The sequence below is a fragment of the Pipra filicauda genome, unplaced genomic scaffold (assembly GCF_003945595.2).
Source record: "Pipra filicauda isolate LSUMZ 115617 unplaced genomic scaffold, ASM394559v2 scaffold198_size2598500_pilon, whole genome shotgun sequence".
Taxonomy (NCBI): domain Eukaryota; kingdom Metazoa; phylum Chordata; class Aves; order Passeriformes; family Pipridae; genus Pipra; species Pipra filicauda.
The window spans coordinates 2,410,919-2,435,113 of record NW_024104307.1 but is presented as its reverse complement, the minus strand read 5'-3'; the positions used below and the strand labels follow the sequence as shown (position 1 = coordinate 2,435,113).

At 52.5% G+C, this 24,195-nt stretch overlaps 1 protein-coding gene across 1 annotated transcript in view; it reads left to right on the top strand.

Moving 5' to 3' along the window:
• The window catches only part of LOC113982001 (astrotactin-2), a 211,205-nt gene that overhangs the window by 159,372 nt on the left and 27,638 nt on the right, over positions 1-24,195 (top strand). The window contains exons 17-19 of the mRNA XM_039380540.1: positions 7,196-7,461; positions 18,414-18,547; positions 19,774-19,922. Of these exons, the coding sequence (XP_039236474.1) occupies positions 7,196-7,461; positions 18,414-18,547; positions 19,774-19,922 (549 nt within the window). The remainder of the gene's footprint in view (positions 1-7,195; positions 7,462-18,413; positions 18,548-19,773; positions 19,923-24,195) is intronic.

Sequence of the window (24,195 nt, the reverse complement as noted above, 5' to 3'; positions counted from 1 at the left end):
TGCCTGGTCAGGCAGTGCTGCTGCGGGAGCAGCCCCTTCCCCCTTCTCTTGTTCTTTTTTTTCCCCTTCCCTATTCCTTTCTCCTTTTCTTTCCCATTCTCTTTTCGTTTTCCTTCACTTTTCCCTTCTTCTTTCATTTCCCTTCCTTTCTTCTTTCTTTCCCCCTTTTCCTCCTTTTTCCCCTTTCTCCCTTTTCCTTTCCTTTTCCTTCCCTTTTCCCTTCCCTTCCCCCAGCAGAGTCTGGGCGTTTGATCCGTTGTGCATCATCTATTGAAAAGGTGTATTTTTCTCATTCCATACCCTGTGCTGGGGCAGCCCATCGGCTCCAGGACAGAAAGGACTGGTTTTGGGTTCAGAACAGCAGTTGTGAGCAGTTGACAGGGTGATGTTCTGGGGTATCCACACCGTGGCTGATTTTAATCATCTTCATGGAGTCCCCCAGTTCTGCACCGGTTTGTGGGGAACCAGCCAGTTAAGGGGTTCACCCTTGATCACAAGGTTATGTTGCCTGGTCATTCCACTCTCCTGCTCCCTCCTGGGAGGTACTAAAGGATTGCAGCTGCATTACACCTGCACAGGGCTGATCACCAGAGTCATTAATCATGGATTAGTCATTTCCCTCCTGCCTCATCTCTCTTTCTCCTCCTCATCCCTCCACCCTTTATTTCTGACCCATCTGCCAGGCTGGCAGTGGTAGCCAGAGGTAGGTTTTGGCCACTGGATCATGGCTGTGCTCTGTCTGGTGTTTCATAGAATCCTAAAATATGCTGAGTTGGAAGGGACCCTCCATGTCCTGGAGTCACTAACACCAATACCATTCCAGCCACATTTTTGCTCAGCCATTGTGACCTGCTTTAGGGATGGCAGAGAGACAGCCCTTTTACTGTGACCCCGTGGGGCTGCACAGCAGGACAGGGAATGTCATGGCTTGGGGCTTCCTCTGTGGGAGCAGGGAGAACCCCAGGCAGGTGCAGGGGCACCATGTCCTTCACACACCAGCGGCATCACTGTTCCCAGTGGCATCCAGGCACTGTCCCGTGATCAGCCCAGGGCTGATGTGCAGGTGGAGGCCCCGACTCAGAGGAATTCACTGCCTGGAGAAGGAGGCAAATCCTTGGTTTAACCATTTCCCAAAAACCCTTCGTGTGGCCTCTCTGCCTGCAGCACTTTTCCACTGCTTACCCGCTCCAGCCAGCACTGAAGAAAGCAACTTGCATAATGCACCAAGTCTTGCCACCTTTTGTTCTTGGCAGGTTTTTTCTACTTTATTTAGAATAGAATAGTTCAGTCTGAAGGGACCTACATCCCAACAGCAATGAGGAGCAGCAGGGATCACCAAATGTGGGCAGGGGACACGCTCAGAGGCAGTGGAGCAGATGCAAAGCCTGACCAGGGTTGCAAAAGAAAATGAGTGAGATTTACAGTTCCCCTGTTTCAGGCACCAGTGGATCCCTGGAGGTGTTGCTGTGCCCAGGGAGGGGGCACAGGGTTCACTCCTGACTTCTTGCCTCACCAGGGAAATGTTCTTTCAGCCCCCAGTGTATTTTCCAGTGAAAAAAAAAAGGATGTAAACATTGAACCAGGGTGGTCTGCAAGATTTTTTGAGGCTACCCACACCTGAAAGTGAACAGTGTGAGGAAAAAACGGTGGTAGGAATAGGAAATAATCTTTCAGTGCATCCTGGGGAAAAAACAAAGAGCTCTCTAGACTTGATTAGAGGTGATAATGATGAGTCAGTGATGTTACTCAGCATGTGGGGGTGTGGGGACCTCATGCCATGACACTGAAGGATGGGAAGGCCATCCAGCCTGGAACCCCGAGGGGCTGCCCCACACCAGCAGCCAGCCATCCAGCAGGCAGTCTTGGGAAGATCTCAGCCATCCCATGGGAAAGGGGCATGCGGATGTGTTGGAGCAGGGAGGGAACCAGCTGCCTTGGGGGGGGTCTTGGGGGGTCATGGAGCCATCCTTGAGGGACTGTAGTGTCTCAGAGGCAATGGGGTGAGCACTGAGATGCTGCCAGGGGTCAGATGAGCAGGGCAGGGCTTGGTTGCTCTTCCTAGGAGCCACTGCAGGCAGTGGAGGGGCAGTGGGGAAAGTGCAGGGTCAGCAGAACCAGTTCCTTTGCCAAAGCAATCTCATAGGGGATGCCTGCACCATTCCCTTTTAGAGAGGTTTATCAGACGTCTCTAGAAGCTCTTCTGGCATTTTTTCTTAATACTTCAGGCTTGCAAGTGTGTAAATGTCTCATCTGAAGCTGAGGTGAGATCCTGCCTATCTAGCCTGTGGGGAGCCAAGATGATCTGCCTCTGGATGCTCCCTGCTGGTACCTTTGGGATCATCCTCAGGGCTGAGGGGCTACACTGAAGGCAGGGGAGGGGGGGCGGTGGGTCATGGGAGCACTGTGGTGTGGCTCCTTGGCCAGTCCTTGATGTTGGGTGTCAGGGTGCAGCGTTTTGTGTTTAATTGAGTTTGGTTAATTGGCTGTGAGCTGTGGGCAAAACATCATCAGGGAAAGGGGGGTGTGCAGCAGGGCAGGGGCAGGCTGGCAGTGTGGAGATGAGGGGGCTCTTCCTCAGGAGCTGTAGTGATAGAAAAACGAGTAATGGGTACAAATTGAAGGAAATTTAGGTTAGATATTAGGAAGAAATCCTTCCCTGTGAGGGTGGTGAAGCCCTGGCACAGGTTGCCTGGAGAAGCTGTGGCTACCCCATCCCTGGAAGTGTTCAAGGACAGGTTGGATGAGGTTTGGAGCAGCCTGGACTAGTGAAAGGTGTCCCTGCCCATGGCAGGAGGGTTGGGACTTTAGGATGATCCTTAAAGTCCATTTCAACCCCTGAACATTCTGTAAGCAGGAGACGAAAAGGGGTCACAAACCCTCACGCTCGGGAGGTTATCAAGTGTCGTGACTCAGGGACGTTACACGATCGGGCTGCCACACTCCTTTTCCCGAGGCGCGGGTGGATGGGATGAGGATGGCAGGATGAGATCCCGAGGCGTCCCGGCGGAGCGGCCGCGGGGTGCGTGCGGCAGGGAAGCGATGCCGGGATGTGCCGCATCCCGGGATCTCAGCGCGGTCCTGCCGCGGTGCCACGAGAGGGCAGCAGGGCCTCACGGACCGCCACGGCCACAACTGTCCCGCCGTGACCGGGACCCCGCGTCCCCCCCGTCGGCGGAGGGTCCCACGGGCTGCGCATTGTGGGGTCCGCACTCGCAGCCTGCATCCCTCCGGCCACGCTGAACCCGTGCCTTCGCCCAGGGGATGTCATTCCCACGTGGGATGCCGTGCCACGGGATGGCTGCGTGTCCCAAAAGTTGGGTAGTGGTTCCCTGGGGAGCCCTTCCTTGCCCACGTGTGAGCCCCGGGATGTGGGTGTTGGTGGCTGCTTGGAGGTCCCAGCAGCAGGGGCTGATGCTGTGCTTCAAGGAATCAGAGACTGGTTTGGGATGGAAGGGACTTTAAAGCTCATCTCATTCCACTCCCTGTCATGGGCAGGGACACCTTCCACTAGCCCAGGTTGCTCCAAGCCCCATCCAACCTGGCCTTGGACACTTCCAGGGATGGAGCAGCCACAGCTTCTCTGGGCAACCTGTGCCAGGGCCTCCCCACCCTCACAGGGAAGGATTTCTTCCTAACATCTAATCTAAATCTGCCCTCTGTGAGCCATTCCCTCTTGTCCTGTGCTATCCTTCTCACACACATGGATGCATGTGACAGAGAAGCACTGCTGACTCCCTCCTTTCTCCCAGCAGTGTTTGCCCATCACTAACAGTGGGCAGCACTAAATCTGTTCGGGCTCTTCGCAGACCTGGTGGTGACTGCACTGACAATACCTCAGTGCAAGAGAAATTCTCAGGAAAACACATCTATTGATTTTCTTTTCAACTCCCTTTCGATGGATTTGCCAACAAACAGGGTATTATTCCACCAGGTGATAAACAGTGGATGTGTCCTGGCTGTAAGCCCCCACTACCCTGCCCATGGTGGCACTGGGTCTGTCCAGTGGAGGGTGGGGTACAGGGAAGGTGGACCAGAATTCCCTCTTCTGTAAAATGCAAACCCCAAGTCCTAAGTCAACCTGGCTGAGCAGCTCATTGGTGTTGGTGGGGTTAACCTGGTGAGCCTGGAGGAACCCCTACCTGGGTCAGTTCCTGATGTTCCTTTTACAGCTTCAGCTGGAGAGCGTTCTCTCCTTGTTCCCAGCATTTCTGCTTTTGAAGAGCTACCACATCCTACCCCTGAGGTGGCTGCATTCTTGTGGGAAGTGGAGTGATTCCCAGTTTTGGAATGACTTGGGAATCTTCTGGAAGAGGTGCTGTATAAAATGCCAGACCACTAGCAAACCCAGTGTCTCCTGAGAGCTCTCAAGACCAAAGAGCACTGCAGTGCAAAGGAATTAGGTATTATGCTGTTGCTGTTGTTATAGCAGTGGTGTTATCATGCTCCCCTCTTGTCCAGGCACCAGGAGGTGCTGCTGGTAATGCTGGAAGTGTTTCCCACATCAGCAACTGCTGCATCCTAAGCAGGGACCCCTGTGTGCAGTCAGTCACCTCGTGCTGTGGGATTATAAGATCCCGATGAAGCCTAGAGACAGAGCCAGGCACCCCAACAGGCAAATGCTACCTCTGCACACCCTGTGCTGCTCATCCTCCCTTTCTTACGCAAGGCCTGACGCCTGGGCACAAGGCTGCTATTTAATTTATTTTGTTGTGGTGTTGTTTTTTTGGTGGTTTTTTTTTCTCCCCAAATACATATTCGAGATAAACAAACTAATAACTCCCACAAGTTGCCGTGGCGCGTCTGACCACATCCGCAGCGCTCTGCTCCCAGACAGATGTTGCCAGCATTCAGCTGAGTTGCCAGCAGTGTTAGCAAAAGCATGTTCAGATTCAGGGGTTGATAAGGACTGCCTATATCCTCCCTGCTGCAGCCCCTGCAGCTGAGCCTCATCCTCCTGCCATAATGGGACCTTTGGAGCGCCCTCGCAGTGGTCACCTGCAAAGCCCTTCCCCAGGAGTGAAGCTTTGCAGGAGTAATCAGAGTGCCCTGGGAGGTTATCCTGTTCTGTATAGGTAATAAAAGCCAGGCTGAGCCTCCAGGAAAATGTGGTTTCCTCGGTTCACTGTCAGGTTTGCAATGGGGAGAGTGGGCTCCATCCTGAGCCCACTCCTTGCATGCAGGTGGCTGAGGACATAACCAGAACTCATCTCAGAGGTAGGAGAGAGGGAGACAGAGGGACCTTAATCCCTTCTTCCCAGGCTGTAGTTGCAGTGGCAGGTCCAGGAATATGTTTTGGAGGCAAAATACCTCTCAGATTTGAGTAACTCCTCTGTGAGATGCCACAAGTGGTGGGTGGTGTGGGTGGGACAAGACAGAAGCACCATCTCTGTTGAGGAAATCTTCAGCTTTCTAGGGATGAAACACCTTGAGCTGATGCTTTCCACCCCTTGAGCAAGCAGATGAGGGAGAGTGGTCTATAATTCTTTGTTATAGAGCCAATAATTCAGGAAGGAAGGCTTGATATCCTAGAGCCAATCATGAGATAACTGATTCCACTGTCTTTTCAGCTCTGTGTTCATGTCCTTCCTTAAAGCATGGCTCTAAAAATTTCTTCCCCATGGAGGGTCTCTGAAATCGCTGCTTCAGCTCTTGTGAAGAAGCTTTGCAGCCCAGAATTGTAATTAACTTCTTTCTTTTGTACAGTACTGATGTTAAAAAAAAAAGTTACTCTTGTGCAGAAGCGAGAAGAGGCTCATGGTATCTCCCTGTAATTTCCTTCTTTGTGAGCCACTCAGTTTTTTAAGGTTTCAAGGCTTTCCCTTGTGAGACTTGAAGTTGCCTGGAGCTGGTCTTCTAGAAAATAATCTCTCCATAACCAGCTCCAACTCCTATTTTCCATGTCTGTGCACACCAATGTCTCCCTAGATGTTGAGACATCTCACAACCTTGTTTTAATTTATCTTAGCAACTGCTCCCCTTTTATTCCGCTAAAAGATGAGTTGGTTGGAATTTGCTCATTCTTCCTGTGACAGCTTTGATCCTGTGCACAGAAGTGTTCCCTGACAGCCAGACAGCAGGGAAGGGCTGTCCCTACCCTGGAGGGCTCTGGGAGTCATGAATGAATATTGTGTTTATTTGTATTTCTAACTGACTAGTGCCTTGCCAGATCAGCTGCATGTCCCTGCAAGCACAGGGTATTGAGACATCCCTTGTTCCTCTTCAGCTCCTTCTTGGGACTGGGAATTTGTTGTTGGAGGCAACAGCCATCCAGCTCATGGTGTTGGGCACAGAATGAAGAAAAGCTTTTCTTCTGTAGATGTGACACCAGGGTATGGAATTTGGGCCTTCTTAGATCAACCCATCTGTAGACAAAGCATTTAAATTGGAATTTAAATTGTGGAGGGCAGAGATGGGAGTCGTGTCTCCTTCGCTCAGGGTATCACCAGGGGTGATACTTCCCTTGTCCTTAGCAAGTGTTTGGACAGACACAGAGCGAAGCAAAGGCTCTCCAGTTTTGTCTCCCTGTGCTGAAGACCACCAGGAGGTTTCACAGGGGGTTTCAAAGGCCTGATTGTTTCCTTGAGGCAGAGTGTTGATAGTTTGGATTTGGTAATGCCTTCATCTGTGTGGTGAGCTTGTTCCCATACCTGCTTATCCCCCCTGCCAAGGGCTTCATCCCTCCATGCTCCCTCTTTGCAGCCTCTTTGGGTCCTTCCCAGCGCCATGGATAGTGTGTCACTCAAAAGAGCGACCTAAGGACCACAGAGGCTAGAGGGGGCTGGCATTGGGGTGAGGGTGAAGGCACTCAGCTCTTCAGCCTGGTCCCTTTGGGAAGGTTTCTCTTTGACAGTGAAGATAATATTGGGGTGGTTTTGTTTCATTTTGGAGCACATAAAGTGAACATGCAAGTTAGAAAAGAGAAGACTGGGAACACAACTTAGAAAAGAGAAGAAGAACATGATAAGTTCTGTCACTCTAGAAGTGCTCTAGAGTGGAAATACTCACACTTCCAACCAATGACATGAAAGTCCTGTTTTTCTCCTTCTCTCCTCAACCTTTCTTGTTTCCTGCTCCCACCTGGCCTAAACCTTCAGCAGCTGCATTTATCCTGACTGCAGCAAGGTTTGGGTTTGGGAAGAGGACCGTGCCGAGATCTATTTAATGTTGTTTGGTTTCTTCCCTCTCCCTACACCAGAAACAACTGAGCTTGGGAACAAGAAGGAGCTGAAATCCATGCCCTTCATCACGTACCTGTCAGGCCTGCTGACGGCACAGATGCTGTCTGATGACCACCTCATCTCCGGTGTGGAGATTCACTGCGAGGAGAAAGGGCGCTGCCCCTCCACCTGCCACCTGTGCCGGCGCCCCGGGAAGGAGCAGCTCAGCCCCACACCGGTTCTGCTGGAGATCAACAGGGTGGTGCCTCTGTACGCCCTGATCCAGGAGAACGACACCAGGGAGGTGAGTGAGCCAGAGAGGGACCAGCCCCACCTCTGTGATCCTCTCAGCCCCCTCTCCAGTCGCTGCAGGAATGTTGGGTTCCCTGGGGTGAGGTGGTGTTTTGGTGTGTGTGTTTGGAGGGGGGATGCAGCGGGATGGTTTCAGGGATGGAGCTGGCAGGTCCTGCTGCACACCACCCACAGCCCTCTCAGACCTGCATCTCCCTGCCTTTGGTACAGTGAAGGCAATGCCATAAGCAGCCAAGGCCACATTCATTCCCAGTGTCTACCAGTGTGCAGGATGTGTCCTGTGGAGGGGTCTCAGGAGCCAGGCATCGGCTCAGTCCTTCCCTCCTGGCTCTGAGATCTCGGATGTACCTGTGTGAGGGGTGGCCAAAGCCCTGCAGGGCTCAACCATGGCTTTTCAAAGCACCTCTGCAGAGAGAGTGAACAACCAGTCCTCTGGGACAGTCCCACAGCCACAGGAGGTCACTGTTACTCCAGGAGGGGCCAGCCAGGCTGGAGGCCACCCGTCCCTGGGGCTGGACTTCTGCAAGAGCTTCAGTGTTAATCCTATGGAGATTGATTTTCCTCTTTCTCGGTTCGTTGCCACCTCTACCCCCCTCTGCAGCCCTCTGACCTCAATCTTGAGTCCAAAAATGACAGACCTGCTTAAAGTCACTTATTAACACTGAGCCTGCACTTGATTAGGATGCCTGGAGTGAGCCAGTGCTCAGCAGCTGTGGGTGGGATGCAGAGGGCTGCAGGTCAGGAAACAATCCTGGCACATGGAGGTGTGACCACCAGGAATGATGCTTCATCCTCTTCCCAGATCCACAGGCAGAAGAGCCCCCATGCTTCTCCTGGCACCCAAATCCCTTATGGGCACTGTCCCTCCTTGTTTACCTCCTGATCTTCTTCCTGCTTTCCCATGTATCAGGCCACTTGGTTCTTCCATGCAACCGTGCCTGACTTCCATACCTCAGTTCCCCTGTCTTTTCAGCTCTTTCCCCCCAAACTCCCTTTCTCTCACTATTTTTAATTCCTGCATTCTTTCCCCACCTATGCCTGCTCTTCCCCGTGGGCAATCCTTGTGTAGACATTGACCTGCTGTTATCAGCATGTCCAGGGCAGTGCTGGGATGAGGCATCATGGGTACAGGGAGAGCAGTGGGAAAGCTGGTTTCCTTCAAGCAAGAAAGATGCGCTTCCCAGCAGCAATCTGCAGGAAGACATTCCTTTTGGGATACAAGAGATAGGTTAGCCAGCGGGGAAGGGGTAACTGTGAAAGCAAGCAGGATCTGGAGGATCTCCATGGACACTGTTCATCACCAGGTAGCAATGCTGTCCTGTCTCTCTGGTCCTGGCTGCACAAGGTCCCCTCCTCCTCCTCTTCCTCACCTGTCCCCTCAGCCCTGCCAATGCTGCCGTGCTCACTTGGGGTGCATCCTTGTCCTGGGGAGCTGGAGCCTGCGTTTCACCAGCAGCAGCCTCCCTCCCTCCCTCCCTCCCTCCCTGCTCCCCTGGCTCCTGCAGGGGCTGGCCCCTTCAGCTGCAGCTGGAGCACAGCCTGCATTGTGCTCTCTGCTGAGGCGCCGGGAAAACCGGCAAACAAACACGCAAACAAACACAACCCCAACGAGGCAACAAACCAGAGACACCCCAGACATCTTCCAGGGGGCTGTGCTCCATGCATCCCTCCTCCTCCTCCTCTGCTTCCACCTGCTCACCCAGGGGTGGAGGGGCCTGTCTGTGTAAGGGTGTGTGTGACTCTGCTCTCCCTTCACCCCAGGGAGCTGTTGATCAGCAGTGCTGGGGTTAGAGGTGACAGGGCGAGGGATTTGGGTGGCTGCAGGATGGAGGATGCTACCAGAGGGGATGCCCAGGGGACACTGGGAGCTGGCAGTGAGCAGCACATGCCAGGACAGATCACCTTTTCCATCCACAGCAGAGGGTTCTGAGGTGGGTGGGTTCACACTGTCTTCTCTGACCACCACCCCCCAGCTGGACTGGGTCTTGTTTTGGCTGTGGGCTTCTCTTGACAGCAGGCCCTCTCATTCTCCTTCTCCCCACAACCCATCTGAGACCATCCAAATCCTTGCTGCAGCAGGATACAGGGAGTGCTTTTTGCATTTCCTAACCATTCCCATTCCCTTAGCATGAAACCCTTGTGCTGCATCAATTCCAGAACTCTCCTTTCCCCTTCTTGTTCACTTCTGATCCACTGTCCTGCTCCCTCAATCCCTTCCTCCTCAACTTGCTTCTTGCCCTTCTCTCCACCACCCTCTCTCCTGCGGGATTTTTATTCTCTCCCTCTCCCCCTGCTGCCCATGTCCCTGTGGGCAGGGATGAGTCCAGGTGCCTGGGGGCTGTGTCACACCACTGCTGAGGTGCCACCACGGCACAAACCTTGGCTCTTGGCACCGGAGGTTTTGCCGAGCTGGGCAGAACTGTGCCTGCCTCTCTGGAGGACGTGGAGCTGATGGGGGCCACGTCCCTGCCCTAGAGAGGGGGATTGGTGTGGGGTTAGTGCTATCTGTATGAGAATATGTCCCCATCCTCTTGTGACATTGTGAGCTCAGTGACAAGGGGTTCCCATAGGGGCAGGAATGTGCCTTCCCCTCATCTTCCTCCACAGGTCTGAAGGCAGGGAGGGTGATCATGAAAGGGAAAGGGGTTTAGAGGTGTTGGGGAGCTGCAACCACCACGGGGCCATCACCCTGTCACCAAAACCCAGCAGTGTGCCCTGGTGCCCTGGAAAGCCACCAGTTTAACCATGACCTCTTGCTCTGCACTCTGGGAGAGGCTCCCTCAGGGTGGGTGCCATCAGGAGCATCTCAGGTACCATCTGGATGATGAAATGTCCTTTTTCAGCACCAAGTAGGAGGCCAGGGCGATCCCAGGCACTGCAGAGTGGTGTTCACCCATGGCATAAACATGATTTGCAGATGCCTGGGCTAAGCCAAGGCATCTCCAAGCACAGCCTCCACAGCAGAGCTCTCCTCTGCCTGCCTTTCACTGCTGGGGTGTTTGATCCTCAATCAATACAGCAAGTGCTGGCTTCCTGGGAACTGCAGGCACATTCCAATTCCCGTGTAGTATTAAAAAATTAATAATTGTAAACAGTGAAGCTCTTCCTCTCTGCATACATGTCCACATAGTTAATGCTGTATGTGTACAGAGAGAAAGCGAGGTCATTAATGAGGTGGATATTAACTTCTATAAAGTTGGCTGAAAGGTTTTGCTGTATAAGCCCAGCAGCAGATATGAGGCAAGACACAGGTAAAGACGTTTTGCCCTCTTCAGTATGTGTATTTTTTTTTTCAGTAGGTTTGTCTTTTCATCTGCCTCAGAGCAGTGAGTTACACACTTCCTAAAATTTACAGCTACCACCCCGTCCAAGGCCATGTTCTCGGTTGCTGATGACCTTGCCAGACTCTTAAGTGCTGGGGTTTAAGTTTCCACACTGGGTGTCTGCCTTGGGCTGATTTGTGATTTTTCTTTGTGTGCATGTTTGATTTCAGCTAAAACTGACCGTTTCCAAGGGAGAGATTAGGTGAAAATATATTACTTTGCCCACGTGAAATAAGTTGGAAAACTCTTTATTTCCATGTCATTGGGAATTGCTGTTTTCTTCTTGCTTTGAAGCAAGAACTTGAAATTTAAAGGACTTAAGGAGGTTTTTTGCTGCCCAGGGAGCATTTGTCCTGAGGCATTTGTACTGTGAGTTCAAGGAAACTCTCAGCTGTGTGTGATCTGTCCTCCCAGCCCAGCTCCAGCACCACTCCTGCTCCCAGCAGTGGGGAGGAGCAGTGTATCAGGGCCCTCTTTTCCTTCTTGGATGTGATGAAAACTACAGATTGAGCCCCTGCTGGGAGTTTCTTTTGTTTCTCCCTGTGGTTTAATGTGTTCATTCATCAGAGAACTTGCCTAGTCACTGATAGCCTCAGCCTGGCTGGGGACTGTGGCAGTGCTGGGCAAAGAGTTTCCCAGGTTCAAGAAGATGTGTTTGAAGGTCTAAGCACCTTTGAAGGGTTTTGTTGAATGTCTTTTTCATAGTTGTTACAAATGATGTGTCTGTGGGTGGAAGGTTTCACAGCAAGGACTGCTTGCTGGAGCAGAGGCAGTGCTGGATTCTTCTCTGCACTGGTCCCCATCAGCTGGTGACATTCAGCTAGTCCAGATAAGTTTATAGCACCATTGCTGTCGTAGCTCCATTGCTCCTCAGTCTTGAATGCTCACACTGTGAGTTTAAAAGGTGTGAAGATCCAGGGAAGCTGTGACCTTGGCTTCGCCTTCCAGGGTCTTTTCTGGATGTCTCTGGAACCTGCATCACGTTTTGATCTACGCCAGTGTCCTAACGTCTCCCTTCTGCTTCCTTTGTGTTCTGCAGCAGTGCAGACCCCAGAGTGGTCCCTCTATTGCTGTGTGCAGGTGAAGCTGGAGGAGTTTCTCCGCTGCAAGGCTGTGGAAGAAACCTCCACCAGTGTCAGTGGCTGGCCAGGACCAACAGCAAAGAGTTTCTGTCTGTGGTGGGGCTTTCTGCTGGCAAAATGCCCCCCAACACCTCAAGGGTGGGATGTTGTTGAGTGCATGTGGTGTGACAGAAAAGAGATGTGGTGACCCTGGGTGCTTTCCCTCTAATGAACATCCTGGAGATGTTCACTAGAAGAGTGAACACTAGAAGAATGCTCCTCCTGCCCTCACCCTGTGCCATGGGGTAGGAAACATCCTTCTTAATGCCCAGCACAGCCCTGGAGTCCACGCAGAGGCACAGGCTGAGACAGGGAGATCCCAGGTTTCTGCAAACTTCCTTGACCCTTGACTGGGCTGCAGGAAGGCAAGAGGCCCTAGGAAGAGCAGGCATGTCCTGTTTCCCCATCCCTCCCAAGAGCACCTTTGACAGGGATGCTCATGTGCATGGCTGGAGCCACAGGGCAGCTGTGGCCAGTGGAGGGGAGAAAGGGGAAGGCATGTTGAGCAGTGTGGTCCCTCCTGTTTTTGCTGTTTGTTTTCCCCCCAAAAAAACCCCTGAAACAAGCACAAAGCTGCTCCCGTGGAACAGCTCCTCCAGCTGCAGAAGTGCTTAGAGGGAGGTGTGGTGAGGGGAGTGTGGGGAAGGGAGGCAGGAGAGATCAATCTCGCTCCTAGTGGGAAATGGGCTCAAACCCCTGTTGTGTGTATTTAAGGAGACAAATGGATGTGGAGCCTGGGTTTTTGGAAGACCCCTAGGACCTTGGTTTAATTCGAAAATTGAGTAATCTCAGCATTTGCTGCAGCCACGGCCTCCTTGCAGCACACACGGCCCGGCCTTGGTGTGGGGGTTTGCTGGAGGGCATGTCCCTGTGCTGCTGGTCCCATTGGCCTTGGCAGGAGCTCAGAGTGTGGCTGGGACCCTGGCAGGGCTCTCAGGCTCTCAGTGAGAGCTTCTTTCCTGCCTGTGCATGGGACACAGTGTGTTTGTGCCAGCAGTGCCAGGGGGTCACCAGCTCAGGTGGCAACTGAGGTTGGAGCAAAATTCCCCGTCGTTCCTTCCCACCCCTTGTCTGTGATCACCCCATGGCCCCAAAGAGCCATCTCCTGCTGAGCAGAGCATGGCCACCGCTGTCCTCTTTGGTGTCCCAGGCTGGCAGGGAGGCCTTGGCCGGGGTGAAAGATGTCCCCAAGGCCATCGACTCACTTTGGTCCCCACACAGCACCCGGTGGCAGAGCTGCTGGAGGACAACAGTCCTCCCTGTGCACACACAGCTTCCCCAAAGCAGCCCTGGAAGGCACGGGGGTCCAGTGCCAGGGATTTCTTTTTCCACCACCAAAGCTGACAGGGAGCCCGGGAGAATGGGGACAGTTTGTGTGGTTGAGGCGAATTTTTTTTTTTTTTTGTTTGATCTGAGGAGTTTTTCTTTTTACTTGTTGTTGCTTTGTTTTAATACCTGCTAATTGGCTCTTATTCTCCTCCTCGATCCCTTGAGCATCCTGCTGCAGCTCCAGCCCACATCCAGCTCGAGTTTCCAGGGGAAGAATGGCCGCATTGTAACGCCCGCACCGGGCCATAATGGGGAGCTTTGTGCCGAGGTGTGAAAGCGGAGCCGGCTCCCTGGGACGGGGCTCGCTGCAGCGTAAGGGCTTTTATTTCCCCTGCTGCCAGGTTTTACAGCGTCCTCTGCTGCTCCCTCGGACCCCATAAATAACAGAAACCAGGATGCTGCCCACCCTGGGTCCCTTCCAGCACCCTGACCTTTCCGGCAGACCGATGATGTGCCTTCCCAGGATGAAGTGCTGCTGATCCTGCTCCCGGGGGAGAGGCAGCGGAGGCAGGGAGGGTGTGAGCAGCACAGGATGAGATCACCTGCCAACAGCAGCAGGGAAACTTCATCCTCCTTTGCTGTGAACCTGGAGCAGACTTTCGGACGCAAACTGCATGATCCTGGAAAGAGTCTCTGGCCTGGGAAATCCTTGGCCTTCCTCCTCCCAGAGATGTCTAGACTAAGGAGCAGCATTTATTTCCTGTGAACAGCACTGAGCATTGCTGGAAGGGCATGGAAAGCTTTTTCCTCCAGCCACCCTGCCATCATGGTAGCATCCTGTTGAGGCTGTGAAATCCCTGCTTGAGCCTAAATCCCCTGTTCTTTCCCTTGATGAACAGCCAGTGTTGGTTTTGCTATCCACAGACTGCTTGGAGTCGACGGTGTCTGGGAGCTCTGGTCAGTGGCTCTGTGGTGTCAGGCACTATATGGGGTGACATCATTGGTTGACTGGGCTTGCTGCTAAGCCAGGCAGCCCACTGCCTCCTCCAGTGTTCCCTGCTTGTGCCCAGGGGAAGGTGGTGGTGGTGTGTAGGCATCATCTCCACTCTGCAAACAGGAAGGGACAGGGTGTCTCCGTTGGCTGCCGTGTCCCTGGACATGAGGCTGTCTGCTGGCATGACCCAGCCTGCTTCACTCTTCCTCTTCTCCTTCTACATTGAAAAGAACAAACAAGCAGACAAAGGCCAAGGAAACCAGTGAAAAACTCCAAATGAATCAAATTTCCATCTTCTAGATCATCTCTACTATCTGCAGTACATCTCTGTCCAGCCTACGTGCTTACTTGTGGTTGGTTTTTTATCTCCCTCTATTTCCTTTTTAATTTTCCCAGAAAGTGATGCGTGCACAGCAACCACGAAGAAACTTAGATTCAATGAGCCAGATTTCCATGTCCCTGTCAGCCATGGAGAAGACCAGATATTCACGGATAAGCACCCAGCATGTGCCCTTTCCAGTACCCCGTCTGTGAACACCAACCCCTGTGGTGCGTTCTGAGTCCTGCAAATGCTGATCTGAAAGGTTCCTTCACATCCTCTAACTTACCTCTCCTGGGATGTCAACAGAAAAACCATGGTCAGAAGTAACTTAATGCTTCTCCTTCCATCAGCCAGGTCTAACAGAGGACAAAGGAAATGTTCTTCTCTATTCTGTTGCAGAGAGTCTAAGCTATAAAATGGGGCCAAATGGCCTCCCCCTGAGCACAAATAACAACAGGAGAAAGATCCATATGCAATCGAGTGTAGGATAAATGTGCTTAGCTGATCGTTCGTTTCCCTAATATTTTTTTTATGAATAGGCTTAGCTTATAGTAAGATGGGACTTTATGGTCCTGTAAGTCTTGCTTGTGTCAAAACAAATGAACTAGCCATCCTAGGGGGGAACTATCAATCCAATATATGTGTGTGCATGGGTGTGGGGAGTCAGACCTATTATACCTTTAAGAGCAAATTAGATGCTGTTCCTATGATTCATAAAGCTATATATCTAATGGCATGACTCGTCATCTAGAAAATAAACGTTTCGAGCCAGTTTCTCATCTCATAAATTTCCCCTCTGGCACTGAAGGACGTAAACTAAATGGGCTGACTCACAGGGAAACAATACAATTTGGATACTTTTAAATGAAAGATAAAATTGCCTTAGGGCACAGAGGGGTGTTGGGGTCCCGGGGAGTGGCTGGCGAGCACAGGACAGGACATTGGGGGCCACTGCCATTCCCAGCAGATAGGCTGGATAAGGCTGCTCCTGGGAAGCCCTTCATGATTCCAGACCTTCTTGGGTTTTCACAGCTTGATGACTTGTTGTGAACACCATGATGAAGCATCCAGTATGGAAATGGTCATGTTAGAGATGGACTTCTTGTAGGTGCTGTCTCCTGGAAGGCAAGAGAGCACGTGAAGCTCTCCCAGAGGCTTCAGCTTCCCATGGGATGGATCTCAGCACCCTCTCTGTATCCTTGTCCATTGCTCTTGGTCTTCTTGTGCCATTGGGCTCCTGGTGGAGGTGACAGCCTCTGTTCTCCTGCGTTTGCGTGAGTGGTTCCATACCTTCTGGTCTACACTGTTGGAAGGAGAAAGGGAAGGAGAGGTTTTCACGTGGTTGTCACCTTGCCTGGCACAGCTTGAGGCCGGTTCCTCTTGTCCTGTCACTTGTTGCCTGGGAGAAGAGACCGACCCCCACTTGGCTACAACCTCCTTTGAGGGAGTTGTAGAGAGCAAGAAGGTCCCCCCTGAGCCTCCTTTTCTCCAGGCTGAGCACCCCCAGCTCCCTCAGCCACTCCTCACATGACTGACTCTCCAGACCCTTCCCCAGCTCTGTTCCCTTCTTGGAACACAGTCCAACCCTCAATGTCTTTTCTTGCAGTGAGGGGCCCAGAACTGGACACAGGACTCGAGGTGTGGCCTCACCAGTGCCCAGCACAAAGGGACAAGCCAGGGACAAGCCCTGGTTCCCCCAGGCTGGCCTTGCCATCAGTCAGGACGGAGGCAGGAGCCACTAACCTGGTTAGAGTGCGTAGGTGTGCTCGCTGTAATGAGCGCGGTCAGAGGATGCATCCATCCACTAACCTCGTTTGTGTGAAGGGTGACACAAGGCAGATGACAGCTGGGTACCTGCAGGATCTAATTAAAACGTATGCAAGGCTAGGCAGGCAAAGCAAAGGGGATTGCTCATCCAGCTTGCACTTAACAGCAGGAAAAAGAAAAACAGAAGGAATTGAGTACTGAATTTGGCTAAAGGGCGTGGATGGGGCAGGTGGGGTTTTTTCCCTGCGTTGGGGATGAGCAGGGGTTAGGGGCCAGGGAGGGAGTGTGCAGAGCTGGGGATGGGGGACAGCAGAGTCAGTGTGACAGTGCAGCTCTTCCCGGGATCACCCAACATCTGTCTGTGCCCGCAGCGCGTGTCTGTGCACACACATCCCCTCAGCACAGGGTATTTATCTTGCTTCCTGGGGAGAGCACACGCTTCTCCATCCATCCACACACATGGGGTTCCGTTCCTATCCTGCACGGACCCGCCGCTCCCTGCAGACGTGTGTCTGCATCCATTTATCTGCATGTCAGATAAACTCCTCTCTTCATCCCTCTCTCCAATTATTTGGATGCCCTTCGTAGCCCAGCGCTTCAATTACATCCAAAGAACAGGGTAAAATAACATCACATTTTCTTTCTTTCATGTGTTTTTTCCTTCCTTTCTTTTTTCTTTTTTTTTTTTTTTCCCTCCCCATTTTTTTCCACCTGGCACAGCCCCATTTTGCAAATGCCTGGAAGCAGAAAATTTTGAAGACGTGAGAGGCTTGAGGCGCCTCGTTAAAGGTGTTGGAGGTGTTTGGGGAGAGCGACAAAACCCCGGACAATGGGAGCCCTGACGTCAGGCTCTATTTATACCTCCTCCTTTCAGAAACCTCCCCGGGATGGCGCTTTTCCTAGAGTTTTCTGCTCAGTGCTGCAGTCTGAGCTGTCCCTGTCCTCCTCATAGGGCACAGTTTTATCTCAAAGGCGTACCCTGGCAGCACGGGCGGTATCGCCAGGGCCAGGCTTCCGCAGGCAGCTTTCCATGGGAGGAATAGTGCTGCTGGAAACGGGGCTGCTCAGCGTGGATGAGGACCAGTGAAGGTGTTTCACCTCCAAAATGTGCCTCCTAAAAGGTCAAAAGCGTTACAGAGCTTTGTTTTAGTGGGTGATGTTTTGGTGTTCTGATTATTCTAGCTGGGCGTTGTGGCTTTGCAGGGTTGGGTTGAATGTTGACTCTGTGTGTGTACAGGGAGAGAGAGAGACCCTGTCTTCCAGGCTGGAGGTTTAATTACAGGCAAAGGGTAGTGAGAGAAATCACCATAAATCCATGATGTCTGAACTACAACAGGGTATGGAGTGAGGGATGTCCCATCCTGCAGTGTGGGGACTGACACCGAGCACCCCAAGCTGTGGGATGATCACATGGGAGACCTGGGTGGCTTTGGGAATTCAGACCCCAGCAAGTGAACAGCTGTTATTCCAGGGATCCATTGGCATCATTAGAAGCAGTCAGGGGGGCTCCTGGTCAGAGTGGGGACAGCCTCCAAGTATTTTCCAGTTGTTTTTTTTTGTTGTTGTTCCAGATACTTCTGTTTTGCTTGAGAGTCTTTCTTATGCAAGTGAATAAAGCAGCAGTTTGCTTGCAGGAGGGCAATTTGTATGAATAACAAACTTGTGAGAAGGATGGAAGTGGTCTGTGTTGTTGGGAATGTAGGAATTACTTTAGGGGGACAGAAACAGCTGGGTAGATGGACATGTGGAAGAATGGAAGAGTTTCATTGTACACAGCAGCAGGGTGCAGGTGCCATGTGTATGATGTCCATTGTCACAAAGGAACTTATATTTGTGCTCCTTCAGGCTCCTCCACCACAGGAGATCCCCTCAGTAGGGCTGTGCAGACACTCCCCATCCCCATTCCAAAAGCTGCACTCAGGGATGAACTGGAGTTAAACACAGGGAAGGGACGTGCCCAGGGCCATGCAGCAGGTCTGTTGCAGAGCTGGGGAGGACAACACACACCCTCCCCATCCCGTATTTCCTGTTCCCAGGGCTCTGCACACACACCCTCCCCTGCGATGCTCAGCCCCGTGCGGCTGAGCCACTGGCCGGATTTCACGGAGTCCTCAGCACACGTGTTCACACTTTTTGTTCTCATGTCAGGCCTTCAAGGGAGCCCTGATGAGCTCATACTGGTGCTCGGGGAAAGGCGATGTTATCGAAGACTGGTGCAGGTGCGACCTCAACGCCTTCGATGAGAACGGACTCCCGAACTGCAGCCCTCTCCCTCCGCCTGTGTACGTATCGGTGCGAGCCCTCCTCTGGGTCACAGCCCCCCAGCAACAGCCCCTTTCCCATGGGTTGTGACCCATCACCAGCCCCTTTCCCACAGGCCATGACCCCCTGGCACCAGCCCCTTTCCCACAGGCTCAGCCCACGGGCACCCCCACCTTTGGGCCCGGGGGCCGCAGTCCAGCCCCCCTCGCTGTGTGAGTGATGCCTTTAGGATATCCTGGCTCCGGCTGTGGCCCTGGAAGGTTTCCTTATAGATTTTCATCACCTGATTAGCAGGCCTTGTAGAATGGGATTTCAAATGCTGAAAGAAATGGAATTACAGTGCAATTCATTGTGGCTTGTCAGAGCAAGAGCAAATCAGGAGCAAAGTGATGGGGAATTAGCTGAGAAAGCAGGAAGACTGGCTCCAGCAAGCCACAAGGAGCAGAACACCTTCTTAGTGAGCCAATATCCTCGGAGGGGATTCATTTCCCATCCCGAGTCCAACAAACATGCTGTATGTTTGGAGCCAGACTCCCCGTATCCCTGTACTTGTGTTGTCATTTACCCCAGTGCAAAGGGAGCGGACGCCTCTGCACTAGCACAGCCAGGAGCACAAAGCTCCTCTGCCTTCATCCCAGCCCACGTTGTTCCTGCTCTGGGCAGGAGCTCCTGCACAGCTGCCCTGCTCTGGCTCTCACTCACACCTGGCAGCGGTTTGCTTGTTTGCAGCTGGGTAAATTCACACCACACCTGCCCCTTCCTTCCCCTCCTTCCGCCCTCCCTCGCCTTTGCTGGCTGGCAATGCAGACCAGACCCTCCCCTCCCATGGACTCAGCCCCACTGGGTTTCCAGAAGCTGGATCCTCTCCTCTTTTTCTCCTGGGGTGTTGGTCCTTGGTTCCCCGTGGGCTGCTGAAGTTCAGCAGTTCTCCCAGATGATGAAGGCCCCTTTGGATGGTATATTTGGGGTTGCATGGTTGTGGTTGCATGAGCTTGGCTTTTCCAGGAGCAGGGGAAGGCGAGGGCACACATTGCAGTAGGCTGAACCCAACTAACCTTCAACTGGAGGTTCTTCCATGCTCACCTGCCCACTCTACCCTTGTGCCCTCTGTCCTTGGGGGGTCTTTGTGCACATACCTGTGTATGAGTGTGAGCCCTGCCAGGGGTTGGGCTATTTTTAGAGGTGGATTCCTCCCCAGAAAGAGAGCTGATGTCTTATTTGGTTTCTTTCCTGTCTCCTGCCCCAGCCTGAGGCTCTCCCCCAACGTGGAGCCCTCCAGCACCGTGGTCAGTCTGGAGTGGCTGGATGTGCAGCCTGCCATTGGGACAAAGGTGTCTGACTATGTCCTGCAGCACAAGAAGGTGGATGAGTACACGGACACAGACCTCTACACAGGTGGGTGTGAGGGCAAACTCCTCGTGGAGCAGAGGGTTAAAGGTGATGCCTCCTGTGCCCTGCCTGGCTGAGAGCTGCTGCTTTGGTGGAAAACAGTGCACAGAGCCAAGGTGTTACATGAGGTATCAAACCCACTCCATTCTGGAGGCTTCTGCAGACATGGGTATTGGAGGGGAAGGGGAAATACAAAAATGCAGTAAGGCAGAAGGAAATAGTTTGTCCTTTTTGGGCAGGAGAGCTGTGAGTTGGAGTGACTGTTTGATCTGATCAGTCTGAAATGCCACAGGATTGTGGATGTGGGGAGGGGGAAGGTCATCCCTCAACAGCTCAAGGGCTTTACTGGTCTATTCCAGTGAGTACTGCATTGCATGTCCACCTTTGAAAGGACACTTTCAGTTGCCTTGCACAAGGAACTACAGTATTTAGGGAGATCGTTTAAACTGCACAAAACTTCTCCAGGGGAATCTGAAACTTCCCTGGGTTGGAATTTAGTTCCCAGGCTTGTACTGAGTGGTCTGTGCCTTGCAAAGGCTTTGTCAGCATTTCAAGCCATGCTCCAGGAGCTGCTGGACAAGGCGTAGGGCTGTGAAGGATGGGGCTGGATTTGAGTGAGTCAATGATGGATGTCAAAAAATAGGACTTGAGACCTTGAGTGATGGTAGTGCTGCATGGAAAGCCAGGCAGAACCTACTGCTTTTTGCCCGAGGATTTTGGATGTAGTTTGTTAAAGAAGCTTGTGGGACTCGTTGGGGGCAGCTGGTCTCAGAGCAGGGAGCCTCCCTGTGCTCCTGCAGACTTGCAAGGGCTCCCAGGGAATCCTGGCAAGATGTTTGGCTGTGTTTCCCTGTTGGGAAAAACAGTCTTGGGAAGACGATTCAGAGAAAGATCAGGGGTTGCACACAGGCAGTCCTTAGGTCGGGGTCAGCTTTCTCAGCTTGTGGTGGGGATTTTTCTTCTCCTCACTGATGTAAGACCCTCTGAGCCAAGTGTTTAGCTGCCATGAGCTGTCTCAGTACACGGCCACAGGGAAGATTCCACCCTTTCTGTTCATCCCAGGCCCATCTATTCTGCAACACAGATACCACCATATCAAAAAATTGTGTGCTATAAGAACTGGCCTATTTCTGCTGTAGAGAGCCAGATCCCCACATCCTGGTGGCCCTGGCTGTTTGTGGAGACCCCTGTGAGAGGGAGCTCTGGTTCCTGGCTCATACAGGGCCTTTCTCCTACACCTTTCCATCATCCAGTTCCAGGGCTGCCCAATGTGGCCATGGCCCCTGGGTTATGTTTCTTGTTTCCCGACATGGAAGGAGGCTAGTTCTTTATCTTGAAGGGACACCTTCCAGTAATGGAGAAAGAAAACAAGCCACCAAAGGAGGGGCTTTGTTTTGGATGGTGATTCCAGATTGCTCACACATCAGTCAGGTGAGGCCAGACCAGGGAAATGTGGGGTTTCTCCTTTGAAGTGGCTGGATCTTTGCCTGGCAACCAGAGTAGGAAATACAGATTATTATTATTATTTTGCTTTTATGACTGCCATGTGTTTGACAGGCAATTGAATTCATTGTGGGGAGTTGCCCTCCCCTCTCCCTACTCTGGGGGACTGTTTGGGACAGAATGACCCTATTAACAATTAAAGAGAAAAGCCAATCCTAAATCTATCCTTTTTTTTTTCCTATGCTGCTTATAACCAAACAACATTCCTGCCTTCATTCCTTTCTTACCCTACAGGCCTCTAATGCCAGATGACTTGATTCCTGCAAATACTTTGCGTAGGTTTGCAGAGGTGCTGACTGCTACAGCTCTCAAAGGCTTCACCCAACCAAAAATCCTGCCCTGGGTGTCCCCTCCCCACCATCATTCACCCATCCTGCTGCACCACAACTCATCCCATCTGAGCAGCATCCACAAAAACAGTAACTCAACCCCAGAGGGGGAATCTTTGGGAGGTGGCATGTGGGATATGAAATTTGGATGGCTTTTAATGGATGTTGGCACGTCGTCCTTCCCCCTCAGTCTCTCAGCTGCTGGCAGGGAGGAACAGGTTGCTCCTGGTGCTGGGAGGTTCATCACAGGTATTGGCAGAGTGTGGCAGCTCTGGGCTGGGGGATCCAGCAAGGCTGGAGAGCTCTTGAGGCTGCTGCCATTCATCCCTTGGATCTCTTGAGTTTAAATGAGTGAGTTATTTGTGCTTGGACAGTGGTTTTGTTTGCTTTGTTGCATTTGTAGCCATTTCTTATTGTGATTCCTGGCACTGGCTGAGGCTAGAGCTGTCTCAACCTGTTCATCAGCCCTGTTGCAAAGTAGATGGTACCTGGCCCCTGCCTCACCTGCCTTCTGCCTTCCTTCTGCCCCACACAAGCCTCCAGTCTCTCACTCACGCAAAACTCCTTGGCCTCCCCCTTGCTCTGCAACTGGAAGATATAGCTTTTCCCTTGAGCCAGAAAATATTTGCTCCTCTTCCTCCTGGAGCAGAGTCAGGAGGGAGTTTTGAGGTTGGTCTAACATGTGTCCCCTCTGCTCCCTTCTGGGCTCCACACGAGCGGGTGATGCTGCGGGACGGGGCGCAGGGAACCGGGAGCCTGCTGCCCTTGGCTGCAGGAGCTTTTTTTAAGAGGCTTGTTACTGGTGCTTAGAAAAACACAGCCCTTGGCCCATCTGAGGCTGAGAGGAGGTGAACTTGTGTGCGAAACAAACCACGCTTTCAACACCAGCGTGCGGGAAGCGAGCGGGCCCTGCGCTCGGGAGCCAGCGGGGAACGCGGAGAGCAATTACATCCCAAAGCTGTTTATTAAAACCTGTGGAAATTACTCATAACTCCATGTGTGCGACGGCTTTGTAGTTGAGTGATGCTCTTTGTTTGAACATGGGGCTCTCGGAGAGGGCGAGAGCGTGGTGTGGTGTGTGTGTGTGCACGCGGCCGAGCCCGCCAGCGCATTATGTCATGGATGAAGCAGGCGCTGCACTTGAGAGAGGGAGAGGGAGAAATGTGTTTTACAGGGTGAGGTACAAACTGAAATGGCTGTGAACATCTGGAACTGATATTAGGCTTGGAAAATGTTTTCTGTCACTCCAACACTCCTCTGGAGGAAGGTTTCTGAAGTTAAGAAGCTCCAAAGGGGATGGGGGGGGGGGTTGTGGAGCGATGGGGGGATAACATGACTGTGGTGCAAAGTGCTTTTTATGTCTCCATTCTCTAAGCCAGGCCGTGTCCCTGCCTGTGCCAGAGTGGGTATCACCACTGCTAGTTGTGGTGGCCCTGGCTTAAAAAGTCCCCTGGAGCAGCTGAACCCCTCTGCCTGAGCTGGTCTTGCATGGGGAGTGCAGCATCCTCCAGCTCATGCTGGGCAGGAGGACAGAAGGATCCTTGCCCTTGTTGTAGGGTTGGGAGACGAGGAACTGAGGTGAGAGGCCTTGTCTGAAAGCTGAAGGGTGAAATCCTGGTGTGGGGACAGGCAAAGCTGTGCCTGGTTTAACACCACCTGGACCATCTCTGGGGCCCACTTGGGAGGTCGGACCCGCCTGGGGGCTGGAGCAGGTTGGAACTGCTGCTGCGAGTGAGCAAAATGCAAGGTTTAGAAATAAAAAAAAATACTTTGAATGTGTTTGTAGCACATTTGTAGGGATGGCTGGGGGAAGACGAGGGGCTGGGCTTTGGCTGTGTGGTGGACTGCGGTCCATGGGCTGAGCAGGGGGCTGTGTTGCTGCTGTGATGCTTTGTGGCTCTGGGAGCTCCTCGATCCCTTCATCAATGTTCTTTCCCTGGTGCAGTTTTATTCCCCTCCTGCCCCTCTGTTTGTTGCTGTGTCTCTGAACACACATCTGGGGGGATTTTGGGAGGGCAACCATGTGCCTGCACCGTGGATGGTGAGGGGGTGGTTTGAGGGGTGAGCCGTGAGAATGTCTCAATGCACTTTGCTGGTAATAAGTCAGACCTTGCATGTTCTGATGTAGGAACGGGCTCTCCTTTCTCTGCAGACAAAGGGGCAAAAACAAGACACAGAGGTAAAATGCCCGTGCTGAGGTCACGAGAGCTGGACAGTGAATTAACCTCAGCATGGGACAGTACTCACCTCTGAGAGCAGAAGGGGGTGCAGGTCCTGGATCCCCCCAGCTTTGTGCCCTGCCCTGTGCTCACTCTGCTGTCAGGACCCCCAGGCTGACCACTGAACTACTCTGCACCTCCCAGTCATTCCCCACCACCAAGGTGGGCAGCCCTGTACCTGTGCACAGCACTGGCAGTAGCTCTGTCCTTGAGCATGAATCCACCCCC